The 19,306-nt window shown below is 39.5% G+C and overlaps 1 protein-coding gene across 5 annotated transcripts in view; it reads right to left on the bottom strand.

The window, feature by feature from the left end:
* Window positions 1–2,071: 2,071 nt before the first annotated feature.
* The window catches only part of RBPMS (RNA binding protein, mRNA processing factor), a 121,805-nt gene continuing 104,570 nt past the window's right edge, over window positions 2,072–19,306 (bottom strand). For 2 of the 5 annotated variants that reach the window (XR_011558263.1, XR_011558264.1), the window contains 3 exons: window positions 10,721–10,790; window positions 5,833–5,939; window positions 2,072–4,737 (listed from right to left, as the gene is read on the bottom strand). Coding sequence is in view for 3 of the 5 variants with exons in the window: in XM_070742175.1 (XP_070598276.1) it covers window positions 10,553–10,601; window positions 10,721–10,790 (119 nt within the window). In the remaining 2 variants the exon portion in view is untranslated. Of the gene's footprint in view, window positions 4,738–5,831; window positions 5,940–10,503; window positions 10,602–10,720; window positions 10,791–19,306 lie in introns of those variants that run through there. The other 3 variants (XM_070742176.1, XM_070742175.1, XM_070742174.1) reach the window with 3 other exon arrangements.

The following is a 19,306-nucleotide window of genomic DNA, read 5'->3' as shown; positions in this document are numbered from 1 at the left end:
GCTTATACTCGGGTCGGCTTATACTCGAGTATATACGGTAGTTTTAAGACCAGACCAGACATTCCTGCCCAAGGTCAACTCCTTTTTCCATAGATCAACAGATATTGTGTTGCCAGACTTCTGTGCACGAGGTAACCATCCGCTGGAGTTACGCTGGCACAAGATAGACGTACGTCGAGCGCTTAAAATCTATATTCGTCGGACAGCCGTTTTCCGTAGAACGGAAGCCTTATTTGTGTCTTTCGCAACATCTACGATGGGAGCTAAGGTATCTCCTACATCAATTAGTCGATGGGTGACCTCTTGTATTGTTACAGCCTACACCTCACGATCTAAGACAGTACCTGGGAACATCAAGGCCCACTCTACAAGGAGTGCGGCTACTTCGGCGGCGTGGTCCACACAGGCACCCTTGGAGGACATCTGCCGAGCTGCGACTTGGGCCACTCCGAATACGTTCATAAAACATTATAAGTTAGACTCTTTTGGATCCATGGAGGCGGCCTTTGGCCGACGAATGCTGCAGCGGGTGTGTGATGCCCATACGCCCCTGGTCCAGCCTTCTCCCGCCCTAGTATCATAATCTTGGGTATATCCCATGTTGGACTCTCCGCAGCAGTGCATTGGAGAAGAACCGTTGAAACTTACCTGAACGGTCTTCTCGATGCACTGCGAGGAGAGTCCAAACCCAACCCGGCCGTTTGGCCCAGGGGCTCAGTGTTTTGTTGAAGTTGAGTTAATAAAGTTGTGTTAATTGTACTACTCCTTCGTTTTTATTGACTGAGCTATAAGGGGGTGACTACAGGGCGGAGCTAATTAATATTATAATTTAACTCAGTCCCTAACCAATCAGGCTAAAGTATCACCCATGTTGGACTCTCCTCGCAGTGCATCGAGAAGACCATTCAGGTAAGTTTCAACGGTTCTTCTCAGTCGTTCAAGTAATGGTTGTCCCAAAGGTATTTTTTCAAAAGGCAACTGGCCTTTCCCCCCCCCCCCCTTGCAAATGTTTTGCTTCTCATTCAAGAAGCTTCTTCAAATCCTCTCCAGTTGATTTGGGGCCAGGCTTCTACCCATTTTTTTTTGCCATGCTCAATAGCAGAGGTCTTCAAACTTGGCAACTTTAAGACTTGTGGACTGCAACTCTCAGAATTCTATGCTGGCTGTAGAATTCTGGGAGTTGAAATCCACAAGTCTTAAAGTTGCCAAGTTTGAAGACCTCTGGTCAATAGGTTGGAGTATTTAGCTTTGGGAAGGTGCTTTAAGGGAGAAGTCTTTTTTAAATTGAAGATGGGATCGTGGTTTTTCTTAGTCTCTCCTATTTGAACTCTCTTCTATTTGAGATGATTGGGGTTTTTTTTTCCCTGATGGTTTTGCTTTCTGTGATTTTTTTCTATAGGTGTCAGAATTTGGGAGAAGGAGGTTAAGAACAAGATCTGAGAGTGAGTTCTTTGATTTGTGGCAACTATACTTGTCATGAGTCTCAGAATCTGAGGTAATCTTTAGGATACCTGTGCCAACACTGATTTGTAGCTGCTATTGAGGGAAGGTTTGAGGGAAGTTTAAATGAAAACTGGGTTGGGGGTAATATATTAAAATGACTGTCACAGATTCTGATTTCCTCAAATGGATATACAGTGTTCCCTCGATTTTCACGGGGGGTGCGTTCCGAGACCGCCCGCGAAAGTCGAATTTCCGCGAAGTAGAGATGCCAAAGTAAATAGACTATTTTTGGCTATGAACAGTATCACAAGCCTTCCCGTAACACTTTAAACCCCTAAACTGCAATTTCTCATTCCCTTAGCAACCATTTACGTAGATTATTAGTCACCATGTTTATTTATTAAAGTTTATTTAAAAAAATATTTATTAAAGGCGGACGAAAGTTTGGCGATGGCGTATGATGTCATCGGGCAGGAAAAACCGTGGTATCGGGGGGAAATCCGCAAAGTATTTTTTTATTAATATTTTTGAAAAACCGCGGTATAGCCGTTTCGCAAAGTTCGAACCCGCAAAAATCGAGGGACCACTGTACTTAAGTAGATAAGCAGACGTGATAACACAGACCATATTTTTATTTCATTAATCGCTTTTATTTTTAGAAAATTATAATAGAAAAGTATCTTTAACAACTTTTTTCCTTTTAAAAAAATCATAGACAAATTGGAAGCATTGTATAATTCAGTCACTGTCAGCAAAAGGCCGTAGGGAAAAGTCAAGTCAAAAATCCAGCACAAATCTTTTTAGGGTTGTTTAACCATCTACAGTTACATTTGAAATGTATTCAATTGATCCATACTATTTGCTTAAAAATGGGCATTTTTCAGTTCCAACTTGGGGCTCTTCTGATGTGTTTGGAGTAAAACTCTCAGGAGTAGCAGGTACATCACATCCAGATGAGTAACAAGCCAAGCAACCCTCTTGCAATTTTGCATTCTTAAAGCCTTTTTACATTTTGACATACAATTTATATTTCTTACAAAATAATGTATCTTATTTCAGGATAAGTGATAATAATCCTGGCAGAGGAGCTGCTTCATGAAAATTTGATCCTACTAACCCTATTGGCTTCCCTACTAAGCAGGCCAGCAGAGCCAGACTTGTCACGATTGTAAAATCTCTGGGCTAGCAGCTGGAGGGAGAACAGTCAGGGATTTCTGGCATTGGCAGTCTTCAGCAATTGAGGGAAGAACAAGTTTACGGGAATTATTGATCTAGAAGCCAAAAACACCCTCCCAGAGGCTCTGTGTGAGCCAAAAACCAGCTGGCCGGCACACACATGCATGTTGGAGCTGAGCTAGGGCAACGGCTCACGTGCCAGCAGATATGGCTCTGCGTGCCACCTGTGGCACCCGTGCCATAGGTTCACCATCACTGCCCTATTCAACAGACCACATATCTACATAAAGGTGGTAACAGGAAGCAGATTTTTTTTTAAAAAAATCAGTAATTCACATCATTAGCCTTTAAGAGGTGCACCCCTTGGCTACAGATGAGTTTGTGAGTCACACCTGAGCTAAAGCTGATCTGTGGGAGAGTTCTCTTCAATAGAAAACAAATCACTTTTTTCAACACACACAATGTCCCAGAGTCCCATTGTAGAACAAAAGTCTACCTAGACTGGGTAATGTCATATGGCTACAGCTATTATCCAGCTCCTAAAGATAAATCCCTTCAAGAAAGTGGAAAGTTTGAAGTAGTTTTTCCTTGGCATGCTGCACTTGAAATCATTCCCAGTATTGCTCTGTTCCTAGAGAGTCACACCTGCTCTTGAGAAAAAAAGAGTAGATAATAGATTCTCCTCTTTCCCCCCCCAAGAGCGCAGACATACAGTAGGTGAAGTTGAATAGCTATTTAAAAGTGGGCACCTGAAGATTTCTCCCCAGCAGGGAGTTCTGGCCATGAGGGCAATTCTTTATATGTGGTTGCTACTGCTGCCACCTCAAAAACCACCATCTGGCCTCAGTGCATAGATTTGGGGCTGACTACATATGCCTGCTGCTGAGATTCCCTGGCAAAAATCAAGACTATCTGGCAAGCCAAATATCCCAAGGATGGCCATTTCATTAGAATCAGATTCAGCAATAACCTTTGGCATTTTTCACAGGCATGAGATGCTGGGATCAACAACTGAAGTTCAGTTTTCTGGATCAATGGTCCAATCACCTCTTACCTTCCCCAAGAATATGATTAACAATAAATGACCAGAACCAATTCACTTTATATCTGGAATAAAATCACAAAACTAAACTATCTTCCAAAGATACACACTCAGTGTATAGGTTGCTATAAAAGTAGATGGTATGGATGTTAGAAACTTGATTTAGAGTACCTAACTTCCTAGGCAGCTTGGTCATCCAGGATGGGTTCTCAAAAAACCAAGTTTTTTTTTCTTTTTTCAAATAATACACACAATTGCATGAGATATATTTGTTTGAAGAAAAGTATACTATGATAGACACAATTGCAGAAAAGTTCATCATTACGACTGCACATTTTCATTCATAATAGAAATTCTACTTTCTACAGTGTACTACTTCTTCCCACGCAATTGCGTATCCAATTATAGAGAAAAAATACAGCAGGAACTAGCGATCAGGCACCGCTAATGTACAGCACACCAACTGTTACAATCATGAAAAAGCTATTATATTGCTGATTGTCTTGCTCAATATAATTTGGCACAATTAGGCAAAACATGAAAATAACTACTACAGGAATACACTTCATATATTTAAAACACACCATCTCAGGTTCCAAAACCTGATAACCAAAATGTCTGTGCATTTCAAACAATACACTTTAAAAAAAAAATCTGAACCAGATTTAAAAACATGCCTTGAACATGCATCTTAAAAGGGTAGGAAAAGGAGATTATACATATTTAAAAATCAAACATATACAGTAATCAGTTCTTCTACCCAAGGTATAGTCCTTTTACTTAAAACGCTTGGTATAAAAAATAGTTATTCTCTTTGCTGCTCTGCTTGAAAATAATTTTTTCAAACAAATTCATGCTTATAGAATTTAAACTCTCAAACTTTTATACAATGTAGAAGAGGAACATATTATTATTATGGTTCATCACATAATCAACCAGATGTTTAGACTGGATTTGGCATTTTATCATTACCATTATTGTTCAATACTTTCTATTTTATTTTTAAGAAGATGTGTGATAGAGGCTGTGGCAAAGTCTTGAAGGAATCCACGCTTGATGTGAGGTTTTTTTTAAGCCTGCAAAAAGAAAAGAAAAGACATGCTTGTGAGGAAACAACAACACAATCAAAGCTCCCAAATGGCCAGAAAGCTGAGAACCATCTTCCCAAACCTGGAGGGCATTGTTAAAGGGAAATTCAGAGAATGACAATTAGAACCTGCCATATTTTGTGGAGTATAAGACACACCTTTTTACCCCCCAAAAGAGGGTGAAAACTTGAGTGCATACACCGAATGTAGCCCCCACCCAGCCACCCTTTCGTCTCTGCCTCCCAGCAATTAACCTTCTTGCAGCAAACAGAACAGAGCCTGTTAAGCCAAGCAGCTCATTATCAGCTATTTAAATAATTGGGAGGAGTTAGTGTGACCACTTAAGAAAACTTTTGGGCATTAATATACTGTACTGCCATAATGTATATTTCTCCAATTCTTTGCTATTTCTATGGGTCAAGCACATATGCACAGAAATACAGAGCAAACTGTATATATCATCTGTACTGTGTGCTGTTTGCTGGAAGGCAGAGACAGAATTTTTTCCCTTGTTTTCCTGATCCAAAACTAAGGTGGGTCTTATACTCCGATGCATCTTATACTCTGAGATATATAGTAGTGGATGCCAAAATGGGAAGAGATAATGACGGACTGGATATTGGATGGAGGTAAGAAGGTGGTTTATACTTCCATATTAAACTGCTGGAGTACTTGCCATGAGAATGTAGTAAATTAAGCCACAGTCTAGGACTATAATGTGTAACTCTTTAATGTGTAAAGAATAATAGCAAAATAACAATAACAACCTTATTGAACCTTAGTATTGCTGGTAGAAAAAAACGGTGCTTTGAAAGTTTGTGAACTCCTTTGAATTTTCAATTGTTTCTGCATAAATATCACATAAATCACAATCTGTTCTCCATATAAGCCCTAAAACTACACAAAAAGAACCTACATAAACAATTGAGTAAAAAAATATCTGCCCACTTATTTATGAAACAAAGTCATCTAAAGCTACATACTGTATTAGTGTAAAAGCCTATTTCCAACATAAGTATTATAAGATTTTTGATTCATTCAAAATATAGTGTGCTTTTATGATTGCAGTAGATGTTGACTTACCGACCACACTGCAATTTGGAAGATGAAGGTAAGACATCAGTAGCGACTTTGGAGGAATGCATTAATACCCACAAGACCGAGTGTAGCCGCCATCACACACCTGATACCTAAAGCAGAGATAAATGTGTCATCAGAAACCCCATTTATTATATGCTGAATTTATAAGTATCACTAATTAGTATTTGCTACACATTTCTCTTTTCTCCCCTTGATTATCTGCCAATCTTATTCCTAAAAATGGAGACCATATGAGAACAAATTGCCTCAGGCCACTCAAAAAAGATCTCTGTCTTCCACAATCTCTTAAAAGTCAAATACGCTTCAGCTTAGAAAAGAGCCTGAACATTGTCACTTTTACACAGGATCGTGAACACAATTTTTCCTGCTAAAATACAGGGTGTAGATAATAGATCTATATACCCAAGCGACAATGAACAATTATGTTATTTATTAATCTGAAGCCAACTGAATTACAATACACAATTGTGGTACAAATAGTACAAATATCTGGAATAGAAATTACTCTGCAAACTTTGTGTATTGGGTTCATGTTCTTAGGTGCAGAAGTACTGTTTTAAAATTTATTTTCTCTTATTGACTATATTTTATTTCAGTGTTACCAATACATGATAAAACCAATTCTCTGTAATGGTTGAGGCATCAGGCAAGAAACTGGGAGACCGGAATTCCAGTGCCATAGGCAGAAAGCCAATTGGGCCAGTTTCCCTCTCTCAGTCCTAGGAAATGGACAAGGGCAAATCACTTCTTAAAAATCTTTGCAAGAAAACTGCAATTTTGAATGCCACCCAGTGGTGGGTAGCTGCCAGTCCATCCCAGATCAGGCGAACTGGTGGTGGCAGGAGGCTCCGCCCACCCACCCAGACATTTCTGCACATGCGCACACTCCCAATAACAAACCAGTAGCAAAGGTAATTGAAATCCACTACTGAGGCCCCCCCTAAAAACTCTTGAGTATCATCTTAACTGATCTTCCAAAGACACAAAGTCTATAATCCTGTTTCCCAACACTTGAATGACAAAACCCTTTTCTATCCATGGGAGGTAGGCCATTTTATTTGGAGCAATAGAGGAAGATCTTAAAGAATTGGTACATCTATCCTCTTCAAGACTAGGAAATGATAACTTGCTAAATGTCACACTGAGTCACAAAAATGTGAGCTATCTAAAGAAATGTATTCCTGTTTATGTATGATTTTTAGCAATTGAAACAATTTGGAGAATCTACTAAGCGATTAATTATAATTACATGGTATCTGTTTGCAAAATGAAAACTCTAATCCTGTTAAAAATAAGTGAAAATGCTAATATTTAGCTTGATTTTATAATGATTAGCCAACAATATATGCTGCCCATCGTTTTGTCCAACTGTGAAATTGGATCAAAAAAATAAACCTCTGTTATCCGCACAATACATGCTAGGATAAGAAATAATTGCTTGCTCAAAGGTAGATACTGAAATCAGTAAAAGGCTGCTTTCTTATCAGCAAAAGTTGGATGTGTGGAGTCCAAAGATGTCTGCCTTAAAATGGTCTAAGCCAGCAAGAACAATGAACTTGGAAGTATTTGCTCATGGCTACATGGATCGGTCCATGTAGCCATTTTCCATTGCTAGGCTGCTTTGCCAGCAGGTGTATTTTTAGTGTATGAAATAAACATTTTATGGTCTTGATTTTTCTTTAAAAGAGCCTAGTTCTTTTTTTGATGCCTCACAATTCATACGCGTTATGGAAGATGAACTTTACATACAGATGTTCTGTGGTTTTGCTATTGCAATAACTTAGGGAATTGTTCCCAAATATGGTTATGTTTGCATAATGTTTTGGAGAGAAAAATCTGCGAGTCCTCCAATCTTATTTTTACATCTCTGCCTCTCATGCACAAATATGCTAGTATGAAAATAACTCACTGCTGCGCTCATAGTATCTGTACTTAAAAACACCAGCCAATTCTCATTTAGTCATTGATGATTAAATTATTAGGCTTGGGAAAAGAAAGTTGCTATATTAGGAAAAAAATACATTGACTGAGTTTGCAAAGGGAACGCCAGTGCAAATCATATTCTGTCGAATGAAGCTGCAATGTGATTTTCAAACGTGACAAGAGTAAGCTGCATAGATTTGGCGGAAGGAGGAAAGGTTACTGGAATTAGACCAACAATGATGAAAATTTAGACATGAAGATGAACTTGTTCTGATACATGATAAAAAAAACTTGGCAAACTAAAAGGCTAAGTAGTGAATTTCCAGCAAAGACTTTTCTCCTGTTGGGTGTTCATAAGCTGAGCGTGAAGAGAACTCACTTGAACTGTATGATGCTCAATAGACTGCCACTGACCATCACAAAGCTTCTTCAAAACCATCTGCAAGTATATCCGGAATATTGGCCTTCAACTGCCAGATCCCCAGCCAACAGTTACTTTGTCACATAATCCAAAACCAGCCACCTTCTCAAATGTTTTACATGTATAAGAATAGGAAATGCTCAGGTGTTGTGGTTTTGAGATTGTCCCATAGAATCTGAAACTGTTCCTATGTGAGGGACAAATGGATAACATTGCCTACCTGGGATTTGCAACAAAGACTGTTGATATGTCATGCTAAGTCATGGCTCAATAACCCACAATTAGGATTTAAATGTATATTAAGTCATAGCTGGATTTATACAACACACTAAACCACAAGCAAGAAACCATATTTTGACAGCACAGTATATGATTCCCATCAAAACACTTTTAAAATTCCACCAAAGTGCCAAGATTCTTTTCAGAATATTGTACACCACATTATATTCTCACATGCAGCCATTCCTGAAGACAGCATCTTATCCTACTGCTCATGTTTAGTTCTATTTTATTGTGGTTAAGAGCTGTTTTGCTCATTAGGAGTTTTTTCTTTTAACCTAATTATGTTGCCATCCCTGTAAATCTGGTGTATTCCTCTGAACATGCTGACACCTCCCTCTTCTTTCAACTCCAAAACCATTCTCTGCAACTGTCACAACTGTGTATCTGACATCACAAGTGGCAACATCTATACCTTTTCCTGAACAACAGCTTGTATGCTGTCATATTTCTTCTGTCATCAAAAGATCCAAGAAAAGCAACCGATCCACTTTGGAGTTCTACCAGGCTACACCACGAGATAATGAAGCCTTAATAGTTTCAGTTCCCAGGGCTGGAATGAGAACAGGCATAAATTCCCAAATCCACAGGGCTTCAGGCAGTGAAGGGCTACCAAAAGTTTTACTACCACACTGTGGGTGTGGCTTATGGAAGACTCCCTGCATTTTCTTTCAACATCTTTCAGTGCAAATTGGGTGCTCTGGGTTGGAGCTCCATTTTCTCTACCCCACTGCATCCCCGTCCCCCGTCTGGGCAGCAGCCAACCCCTGGCTTCAGGGAAGGTGACATGGCATGCAGAAAGAATCTCTCAAGGAGAATCTGAGAAATACAACTCCAAAGGAGGGGGGAGGACTGAGTTTCGACCACTGCCTAATTGAGGCAAGCAGTTTCTCCTCCTTTTTGCTCATTAAGGCAGCCCTACTGCTTTGCATTCTTAAATTGTCCCATTTTATTTACAGAACTGAATTCAGCTTGCCTCTGTCCTTCAATAGTCTTGTGACTAAATCAAGGACCCTTGATTTACAGCTTTCCAAACTTGAAGTGCAGCCAGTGAAGTTTTATTTTTTGTTATTGTTGTTTAAAAACCCCCCAGCAGATTTGTTTTATTTGGCTAAAAAATAATTTAAAAATAGAGAAAGATAACTGGAGAATTAATCCTCAGAAACAAAAAGCTGCAAAAGTCAGAGAGGCTGCTCCGGTTCTTTTTATCTAGAGGGCAGCTGGAGTTTTTTGTAGTTTGTGCATGAACCCTTGACCTTGTAGGGATATATCACTTGTGTATTCTGACACTCAGCTAAGAGCCATGGTAGCACAGCGGTTAGAATGCAATATTGCAGGCTAATTCTGCCAACTGCCAACAGTTCGATTCTCACTGAGTCAAGGTCGACAGTCTTCCGAGGTGAGTAAAATGACCCATATTACAGGGGTCGCATACATACAGGGAAGGGATTATTTACATCCCTTAAAGAATGGGGGAATAAGTAATTACAAGAGAGATGAAAACATCTTTGAAGTCCTCATGTTGGAATGCAATCTTTGCAAAAGACTCTCCTTGAAAAGCTCCCATCGCAGGCAAGGTGGGCAACTATGGAAAGCAACATATTTTGTCTTTTGTTGTGGTATCTGACATCATCAGATTTAACATTCCAAAAATACCCACTAGCCTACATGATAAATTTTATAACTTATTTATTTTTATTACTGTCACCATTTTTAACTGATTAATAACATCATGTTAAAATAAGGTTTAGCCATGTTCTCCCCCTTTTTGAATTATGAGAAAAAATGTACAGAAATGTTTTTTCTTACATATGCCATTTCAAAGGCATTACAATTTCTAATTTCTGCCAATTCATTTAATTTAAGTCAATGGTTAAGGTGTTGGTCTTGGACTTGAAGAGATGCATTTGAACCCATGATTTTTCAATCCTCACTCTGTCCCAATCCAGTTTCTCTTAATAATTAGGACAACTCTGGTGTATGCTGATTATTATTAATTATTATTATTATTATTAAAATAATGTCATAGCACAACAAATCTGTCCCATCCAAATTGTGTAAGACAGTTCTCCTTCCTTGTCAAAGGGTAATTTTTTTCAGCGAGAAGATATATGGAGACGGGAAACAGCTGCAAAGGTGAGAGTAATCGCAAGTTCAGACATTCATCCTCCACACACCACAAAACAGAAGCCACAACCCTTGCACTCCCACTGGTGATCAGGTGAATGGTACTTGTGCTCTACTCACACAGGATTCAGCAGAATTGACGGGACTTCCAGCCCTGAGAAGTAGCCTCTGAGGGAGGGAGCCAGCGGATCTGGGGGGAAAAAACCAAAGCCCACAAGTGAGAAATGAGACTCGGGCCAAAATGAACAATGATTTTGCATAATGTCCTTCTGGGTCCTTGGAGCTAGGACACACCCTTGTATCTTGAACAGCAAATTGGATCTACTTTTCATTTGTTTCACTTATTAGCTTTACATTTTATATCTTGGCACTGCTGCAAGGTAGCTAATAAAGGGAGTACCTTTGCTACTAAATCTTTACACATAGCAAAGGAGCAGATAAAAACAAAAGTGAATCAATATGAAGAGTGGATATGAAAGGAGCATTAAAAGAGAGAATAGATCCACCTTAACTAACTAACCTACTGAGATCACTTATGGATCTAGCTTTTCAAAGAACTTCACTTTTAAAAGAGAACTCTGAGCAAAGAGCGGATTTTCGCCCCACTGCACTCTGTTTATATCAAAGAATACTATATAACTCAGTGGAGCATTGACTATTGAGAGCAGGGGACTTGTAAGCATAAACTTACCCTTGAAATTTGCATAGCCCACATGAGATGAGTGTTCATTATCAGTATATGCACTGCCTCCTTTTATATAGTGGAGGGGACTATTTCGTATTTAAAAACTAAGGAATGCCTGGGAGATCTGGAGACTTAAACATTAAGACATTGTCTGGTGGGGTTCCATAATCATATTTTCATAATCATATAATTTTAAGTTATAGTATAAAAGATGCTTCACCCCTTACTGTTTGTAAAAATCCAAAGGAATGTGAATTTCCTAGGTATATATGGCAAAAAGCAATGTTACTATCGACATAAGCCACTTGAAGAGGGCCAGCCTTCGCAATGAAAATCAAATTTCAAATTCTGGCTCACATTCAAGAGAATAAATTGATCCTGAAGAATACAATAGTTGGTCATTTCACCAACCATTACGTTCTTAAATAGCATTCTCAGTCCATCATAATTATCACAAACCATCTTTTAAACTCTGACAGTGTTGCATTGCTTGAGAATCTCTCTCTCCCCACCCCACTCTCTCTCTTGTTTGACCTCATGGGTTTCATAATTATTGCATTTTGCTGTGTTTGTTATTTGCTGTGTCACAATTTGTTGTTTTATTTTTTGAGCTGGTCAGTTAATGTAATACAGTGTTCCTATGATTCTAAAAACAGAGCAGAACAGTTAAGAGATTGTTAAGTACTCATTCTTCATTCTTGCCAGAAAGTACCAGCACTAACCAATCAGTGGGATACTCTACTCAGTTACCAGGTAAGATCTTCAATCAGGAATTTAATTTTATTTGATTTATATGCCGCCCAATCCCATGGGACTCAGGGCTGCTTACAACAATACAATAATACAATACAATAATACAATAAGGAAGGATCATATCTGCTGGGATTGATGGGGAATGATCATTATTGTCAGAAAATAAACTACAGAGGAAACTCCTTGCTGGAAATACAGCACAGAAGAGACTGATTAGAGAAATGGCAACCAGCAGCTGAAAGAAAAAAGTTACTTAGTTCCTGCGCCATAGGTCAATGGCTTAAAGTCACTAGCAGTCTCATTAAACGTATTGTGTCATCTCATTCCCAGCCTCACAGAGCCAACCCTCCCACAGGGATCAAGCCGCTGTCTATTTTTGAACTCATTGGGTAGGTGGGTGGGCCTGAAGCCAAACAGGGAGAAGGGAAAGTCAGAAATCCCTGCTAAGTTGATCTTTTCTTACCCCACAGATAAGCTGTACATGCAATTATGAGAGAGGCATGAAATGTTCTATCTTCACTGCATGTTTAACATTTAAAAGCCTAGCTGAACATGAAATATATTCAGAAATGACAAGAGGTACAAAATACGGGTGAAAATGCTGGTGGAACCTCAGGCCTCCGTCACTTGGGGTTCAGATGTTCCCAGAAGATGCAGCCCAGTTCTCCACTGTTCCCTCAGCCAGTTCCTCACCTCACCCCTTTCTTTTGCAGCTGACATGAAAATGAAATTTCCTCCTCCAAGATGAATTCAAAACCACACTGCAGTTGGCCAACTAATTACCAACACAGTGAGCGATTATAATATTACAGCTATAACAATAAAGGTCACAGACAAATACAGGGTAACTCTGTACAGGGGGCATGTTTTATATCCTTCAATTCTGCCGCCACAATTCATCATTGTTATGCCTTCCAGATAAGGTGAGGCGATCGTGTTTTTTGTAAAAAAATGTTTTATTTCCCCTATGCAGAGCATCCGTTACATCCTTGATGTGATAAACAGATATTTCTCTAGCATTATTAGAGGTGCAATACAGTTTTGTAAATGTTTACATAATTTAAATAGGAAGAAAAATTATCAATGACATCTATGAAGTGGACAGTAATTGGTTATGGGTGTTTTGCTCAGTTGAACATGAACTGACTATAAAGATATAATACTTGGTGCTGCTAGCAAAAAAAGGCATGTTCAATTTGCGTCATGTAGCATTACATAGACGTAATTACATCAGTGTGTGTGTGTGTGTGTGTGTGTGTGTGTGTAATGACTTCTATGTATGCAGTATATATCTTGCTTGGAAACCTGGATCACTTTAAGAAACTTTATCAAAAACAACAAAGAACTAAACCAATACAAATGAAAATAAAGCAGTCAACAAATGAAGCAATTTGACATCTTCCATCAAATAAAAAGATAAACCATTACATTGCTGCTACATCAGTTGGATCTGAGTCATTCATGTCTGCAGAAAGTTCTGCACAAGAGTGTACAAAATTGAGTGGCTCTTCCATATTTAACATGCAAAGGCATCTGCAGGAGAATCCAATAAAACCAAGATGGCAGCAGCACAAAGATGCACACCATTTGTATTTATCATCATGATACTCATGGGCCGCGGGCCGGATGTGTCACAAGCTGGCTCCACCCTGCCTGGTTTAGCGAAACATTCTTTGTGAAGAATGTTTTCCAAGCCCTAAGTCTTTGCAGGCTTTTTTTCATTGCTCTAACTTGCTCCAAATGTTCCTTTCCAGACCTAATTAGGTGCTAACTACACCTAATATATGTATGTTCCTAGCTCTTACCTGCTTGCAAGCTCTTTCATTGTTACTCTCTGTCAAGAATGTTTTCCAATTCCTGTCTTTGTAGTTTTTCTATTGCTCTACTTGCTCTGAATATTTGTTTCCAGCCCTAACCAAGTGCTAACAATGTTCCCAGCTTGCAAGCTCTTTCATTGTTACTCTCTCTGAATAAAGTTGTTTTAAAGCCCTAACTAGGAGATAAAATAATGTGCTGAAGCTGACCAAGGATGCTAGCGATACCTTCTTTCATCTGACTTGATTTTATTACCCATTCATAATTTTATAATATATATGTCACTCTCTTTCAGCCCAATTCACCTTACAGGGTTGTTGTTGTGGGGAAAACAGGAGAGGGGAAAGCATGTTGGATATGTTCACCACCTTGACTTTTTTGTAAAAACAATAAATATTTTCAAAGAGTGAACAAAAGTCTGAAATATGTTGCTGTTTCTTCAAAGAGAAACTCTTGATCCTTCTTAGTTTTCTTCTAAAGGAGAGATGTAATCAGAATTTTTGAAATAGGGTAATCAGGAACACAGACCGTATTTCAAATGTAGCCACATCAAATGAAGATACTGGATTTTAGTTTCAGTTCTGTTCACTGTAATTCTTAGCACAGAATCTACCCTTTTAATTTAACTGTGACTATATTGTGAATGGTATTTCCATAAAGACACCGACAGACAAAAGAACAGCTTTTATTAGAAACATAGAAGATTGACGGCAGAAAAAGACCTCATGGTCCATCTAGCCTGCCCTTATACTATTTCCTGTATTTTATCTTAGGATGGATATATGTTTACCCCAGACGTATTTTATTGTTTTTATAAGTAATTCAAGGCAGTGAACATATCTGATACTCCTGTCTTCCTTTCCCCCCCCCACTACCTTGTGAGGTAGCAGGCTGAGGCAAAGTGACTGGCTGGTTTTTATGCCTAAAGCAGGAATAATCTTGCCATTCGGGGGAAAAATCTCTCTTTGTTCCTGGAGTTATCCTCAGTGATTCTCACCTCCAGGCCTGCAGTCCAGGGGAGACACAACAGGAATAGGCATAAAACCTGAAATTTTTTGAAGAATATGGCTGCAGTGGCTGCTGGTGTGTGGCCCCTTATTTGGAATTGGAGAGGGGGATTCTCTGCCTTTTTCCTTGCCTTGCAAGCCAACTGAAAACAAAAGTGGGAGCAATACGGAGGATCAACAGGCCAGATTTGTTCAGTTCTCAGTGGGTAGGGCTCATTAACACTGACAGCGTGCTTTGAAAGCACAAAATACAATAACTTGTTCAGCAAGGTCGAAGTGAACTAGAAAACTCACTGTCAGGAAATCAGAACATAAAACACATTAGAGAGAAGATACAGTTTTTAAATTATGCAGGTCAAAAAACATTTGCAGATTTCTTGGAATGACGACTATTCTCCAGGATTTTTAGACGGTCACGTGATTTAATCCACTGGAAGCAATGGAAATGAAGTTGCTGACTAACACTGATTAAAATCAGGTTTCACGTTTCAAAACAGTCACAGTGACCCAGTGAGGCAATTGACTAATTGATCCAGCTTATGAATATCCTTCATTTCACACAATGACATACTTGGACCTGAGGATGGAATGAAGTCATACGTTTGTTTGAAAGGTACAAACTTTCCCCTCCCATCCTTCATTTTAGAAGGAACTTTGGGTAGGGAAGCAGTGGAAGTGATGTGCCGGTGTCTGGAGGCTGTTGGGGCCTGGATGGGTGTCAACAGACTCAAACTCAACCCAGACAAGATGGAGTGGCTGTGGGTTTTGCCTCTCAAGGACAATCCCATCTGTCTGTCCATTACCCTGGGGGGGGGGAGTTATTGACTCCTCAGAGAGGGTCCGCAATTTGGACGTCCTCCTCGATCCACAGCTCACATTAGAGAACCATCTTTCAGCTGTGGCGAGGGGGGCGTTTGCCCAGGTTCGCCTGGTGCACCAGTTGCGGCCCTATCTGGACTGGGACTCACTGCTCACAGTCACTCATGCCCTCATCACCTTGAGGTTCGACTATTGTAATGCTCTCTACATGGGGCTTCCTTTGAAAAGTGTTCAGAAACTTCAGATCGTGCAGAATGCAACTGCGAGAGCAATCATGGGCTTCCCCAGGTATGCCCATGTTACACCAACACTCCGCAGTCTGCATTGGTTGCTGATCAGTTTCCGGTCACAATTCAAAGTGTTGGTTATGACCTATAAAGCCCTTCATGGCACCGGACCAGGATATCTGCGAGACTGCCTTCTGCCGCAGGAATCCCAGCGGCCGGTTAGGTCCCACAGAGGGCTTTCTCCGGGTCCCGTTGACTAAACAATGTTGTCTGGTGGGCACCCAGGGGAAGAGCCTTCTCTGTGGCGGCTCTGGCCCTCTGGAATCAACTCCCCCCAGAGACTAGAACTGCCCCCACCCTCCTTGCCTTTCGCAAACTCCTTAAAACCCACCTCTTGTCATCAGGCTTGGGGGAACTTGCCTATGTAATTTTGTGCATGATATGACTGTGTGTATGTATTTTATCTAATTTTTTTTCTTTTTAGACTTTTTAATGTAAATCTGTTATTTTAGATTTTAATTATTAGATTTGTTACCATGTATTGTTTTTATCACTGTTGTGAGCCGCCCCGAGTCTACGGAGAGGGGTGGCATACAAATCTAATTAATAATAGTAATAATAATAATAATAATAATAATAATAATAATAATAATAATATCGATAGTACCTCTTCTGTTCTCAACAACATATCTTCAGTCTACCCTTCCACCCAGGGGTGGGCTACTGCCCCGACAGGGGGGAACGCAGTGGGGTAGCAAAAATGGAGCTCCACCCCAGAGCACCCAATTTGCACTGAAAGATGTTGAAAGAAACATTGAAGGACGCCCTGCATAAGCCACACCCACAGTGTGATAGTAAAACCTTTGTCAGCCCTTCACTGCTTGCACCTCGACCAGACGCAAATCATCACCGAGTCACTGGTCCATCTTAATATAGTTCAAGGACCTGATAATCTTTTAAATGAAACATTGAGGAATTAAACCTGTTACCATCTACATTCCAAACATGGATTGAGCTTCAGGAAATCCTTCACTTACCACCATTCATTTAGTGACCATTGTAAGTTATAACGGCATTGAAAAAAATAACCTATGAGCTTTTTCACACACATGATCATTGCAGCATCCCCCCCCCAGTCACAGGATCAAAATTCAGATGCTTGCCAACTGACATGCATTTATATGATACTTGCTATATCCCAGGGTCATGTGATTAAAGTCACATGACTTTTTGACAAGCAAAGTCAATGTGGAAGCCAGATTCACTTAATAACCATGTTACTAACTTAACAGCTGCAGCGATTCACTTAACAACAGTGATAAGAAAGGTCGTAAAATGAAGCAAGACTCACTTAACAACGGTCTCACTTAGCAACAGAAATTTTGGGCTCAATTGTGCTTGTAAATCCAGGATTATCTATGTATTTTTTAAATTTGGAAGCATCTTAATTCAGTATCTGGATTGCATTTTTATTTTATTATTTCAGTAAGTTTATTATAGCTGCCCATTCTGGCAGACTGCAAAATTTAATACCAGGTCAAAATAATCAAAAGCCTTTAATGCTTAAGTTATTCAAGAGTCGCCCATCTTAAGAAAGGATGCCTGATACTGAGAACTTTATAAAGGACGCTCAAATGCAAACTAGTCTCAATTAGATCTGCTTTGTTGTTTGGAAAGGGAGTTAGTCCTGATTAATTTTGGCTGGATATACTACCACATAATTTTTTAAAATCCCAAACAGACCTTCATGTGCTTCAGCTAGTAGTCACTCATGGTAAATTAAACTGACTTTGCACAGACAAACCCTATTTTTATCAACAGGTTTACCAACAAATTAAAACATTAATCATTCAGAATACTATCTATTGTTATCTACCAGTGGTTCTCAATCTTCCTAATGCCACAACCCTTTAATACTGGTGATCCGCAACCATAAAATAATAAAATTATTAGGAAACTCAGGTGTGGGTTCTAACTTACTTCACTACTGGTTCACTTCCTCCTGTGCTGTGTGACCGCACTTCGTGGGTGCGTGTGCACTTTCTGCACACATGCATGGACAAAGCCAATTTTTAAAAAATGAAAAATAAAAAGCGGAAACAAGATGGTGATACATGCCCAGTGCTGGAAATTCAGCTTCTGTGCATGCTCAAAAGTTCCCATGGTACAAATATATATATATTTGCAATTGTTTATGTGCATGTGGGTGGATCCGCCTGGAGATGGATAGAGGAGCAGTGTCTCAGTTCCCAAGACCATCAGAAATATGTGTTTTCTAATGGTCTAAGGTGACCCCTGTAAAAAGTTTGTTTGACCCCCAAAGGGGTTGCGACCCACAGGTTGAGAACCTCTGACCTCGGCACACTAGTTCAAAACTTTCATAGTAAAAATTATCTCTTTTTTGAGATCAGTTTTTTTTTTAAAAAAATTATACATAAAATATTGAGGAGATGAGAGAAAAATATAAAAAGAACCATGGGGATCTATACTACCTAAATTTGTTAAATAGCTTTTGTTTGTTGTGAGAATAAGGGTTAGGACAGTGTTACTCAAATAGTGGATGGGCCCCCCTGGGAGGGCGGGAGCAATGCCGGGGGGGGGGGGGCGCATGACCTTGGGGAATGTGCTTTTTTTGCAGCAGGGAGTAGGGGGTTTTTGCACTGAACAATAGCACACAGTACAGCATAAGAGATATGAAATGCATATAACAAACCCTTAAGAGACACCATGGAAAAATATTTAACAAGGATGAAAAGAAAGGAGGAGAGAGACGGAGCTAATGAGACAACCATTAAGTCTCTCCCGAAAGCTAAGACGAGGAAATAGGATGAAGCGTATGCAGTGCTGTAATTATGGTGAGAGACAAGGAAAGACCAATTTGTTTACTGTGTCTAAAAATGTTGGCAGCAGACATCATGAAGCCAAATAAATTAAGGTGTCACTTAAACACATTACACTCCAATCACACCGATAAGCCCCTTGAGCTTTTTCAGTGAAAATGTGCCAAAAATTGCAAACCATCATCCCGGCAGAGAGTTGGTGTGTGTGTGCAAAATGTTTTCTTCTTTCTGGGGGGAAGGGGGGCGTAACAAAAAATAATTGAGAAACACTGGCTTAGGGTAAGAATAAAAGTAAATAAAGAAATGGACAGAAAAAATGGTTGGATTTGGGGGGGAAAGAGCTCTTATAAAAAAGAAACACAAAGGTGGAACAATTTAAAAAATGTGGAAACATTAAAAAAGGCTAAACAAACCTAACATTTTAAATCTTAAATAATGTGTCCTTGTGGCAGGACAACCTGAGTGTAAGGAGTCCATTCTATCATGACTGTTAACATAATTTCCAAGAAAGTGGATAGAGTTAATTCCTCAAGTTAATCCCACAAAGCTAATCAGCATTC

Source organism: Erythrolamprus reginae, chromosome 2 (assembly GCF_031021105.1).
Source record: "Erythrolamprus reginae isolate rEryReg1 chromosome 2, rEryReg1.hap1, whole genome shotgun sequence".
In the NCBI taxonomy this organism is placed as follows: Eukaryota; Metazoa; Chordata; class Lepidosauria; order Squamata; family Dipsadidae; genus Erythrolamprus; species Erythrolamprus reginae.
The sequence above is the reverse complement of the archived record's forward strand: the minus strand, read 5'-3'. Positions and strand labels throughout refer to the sequence as shown.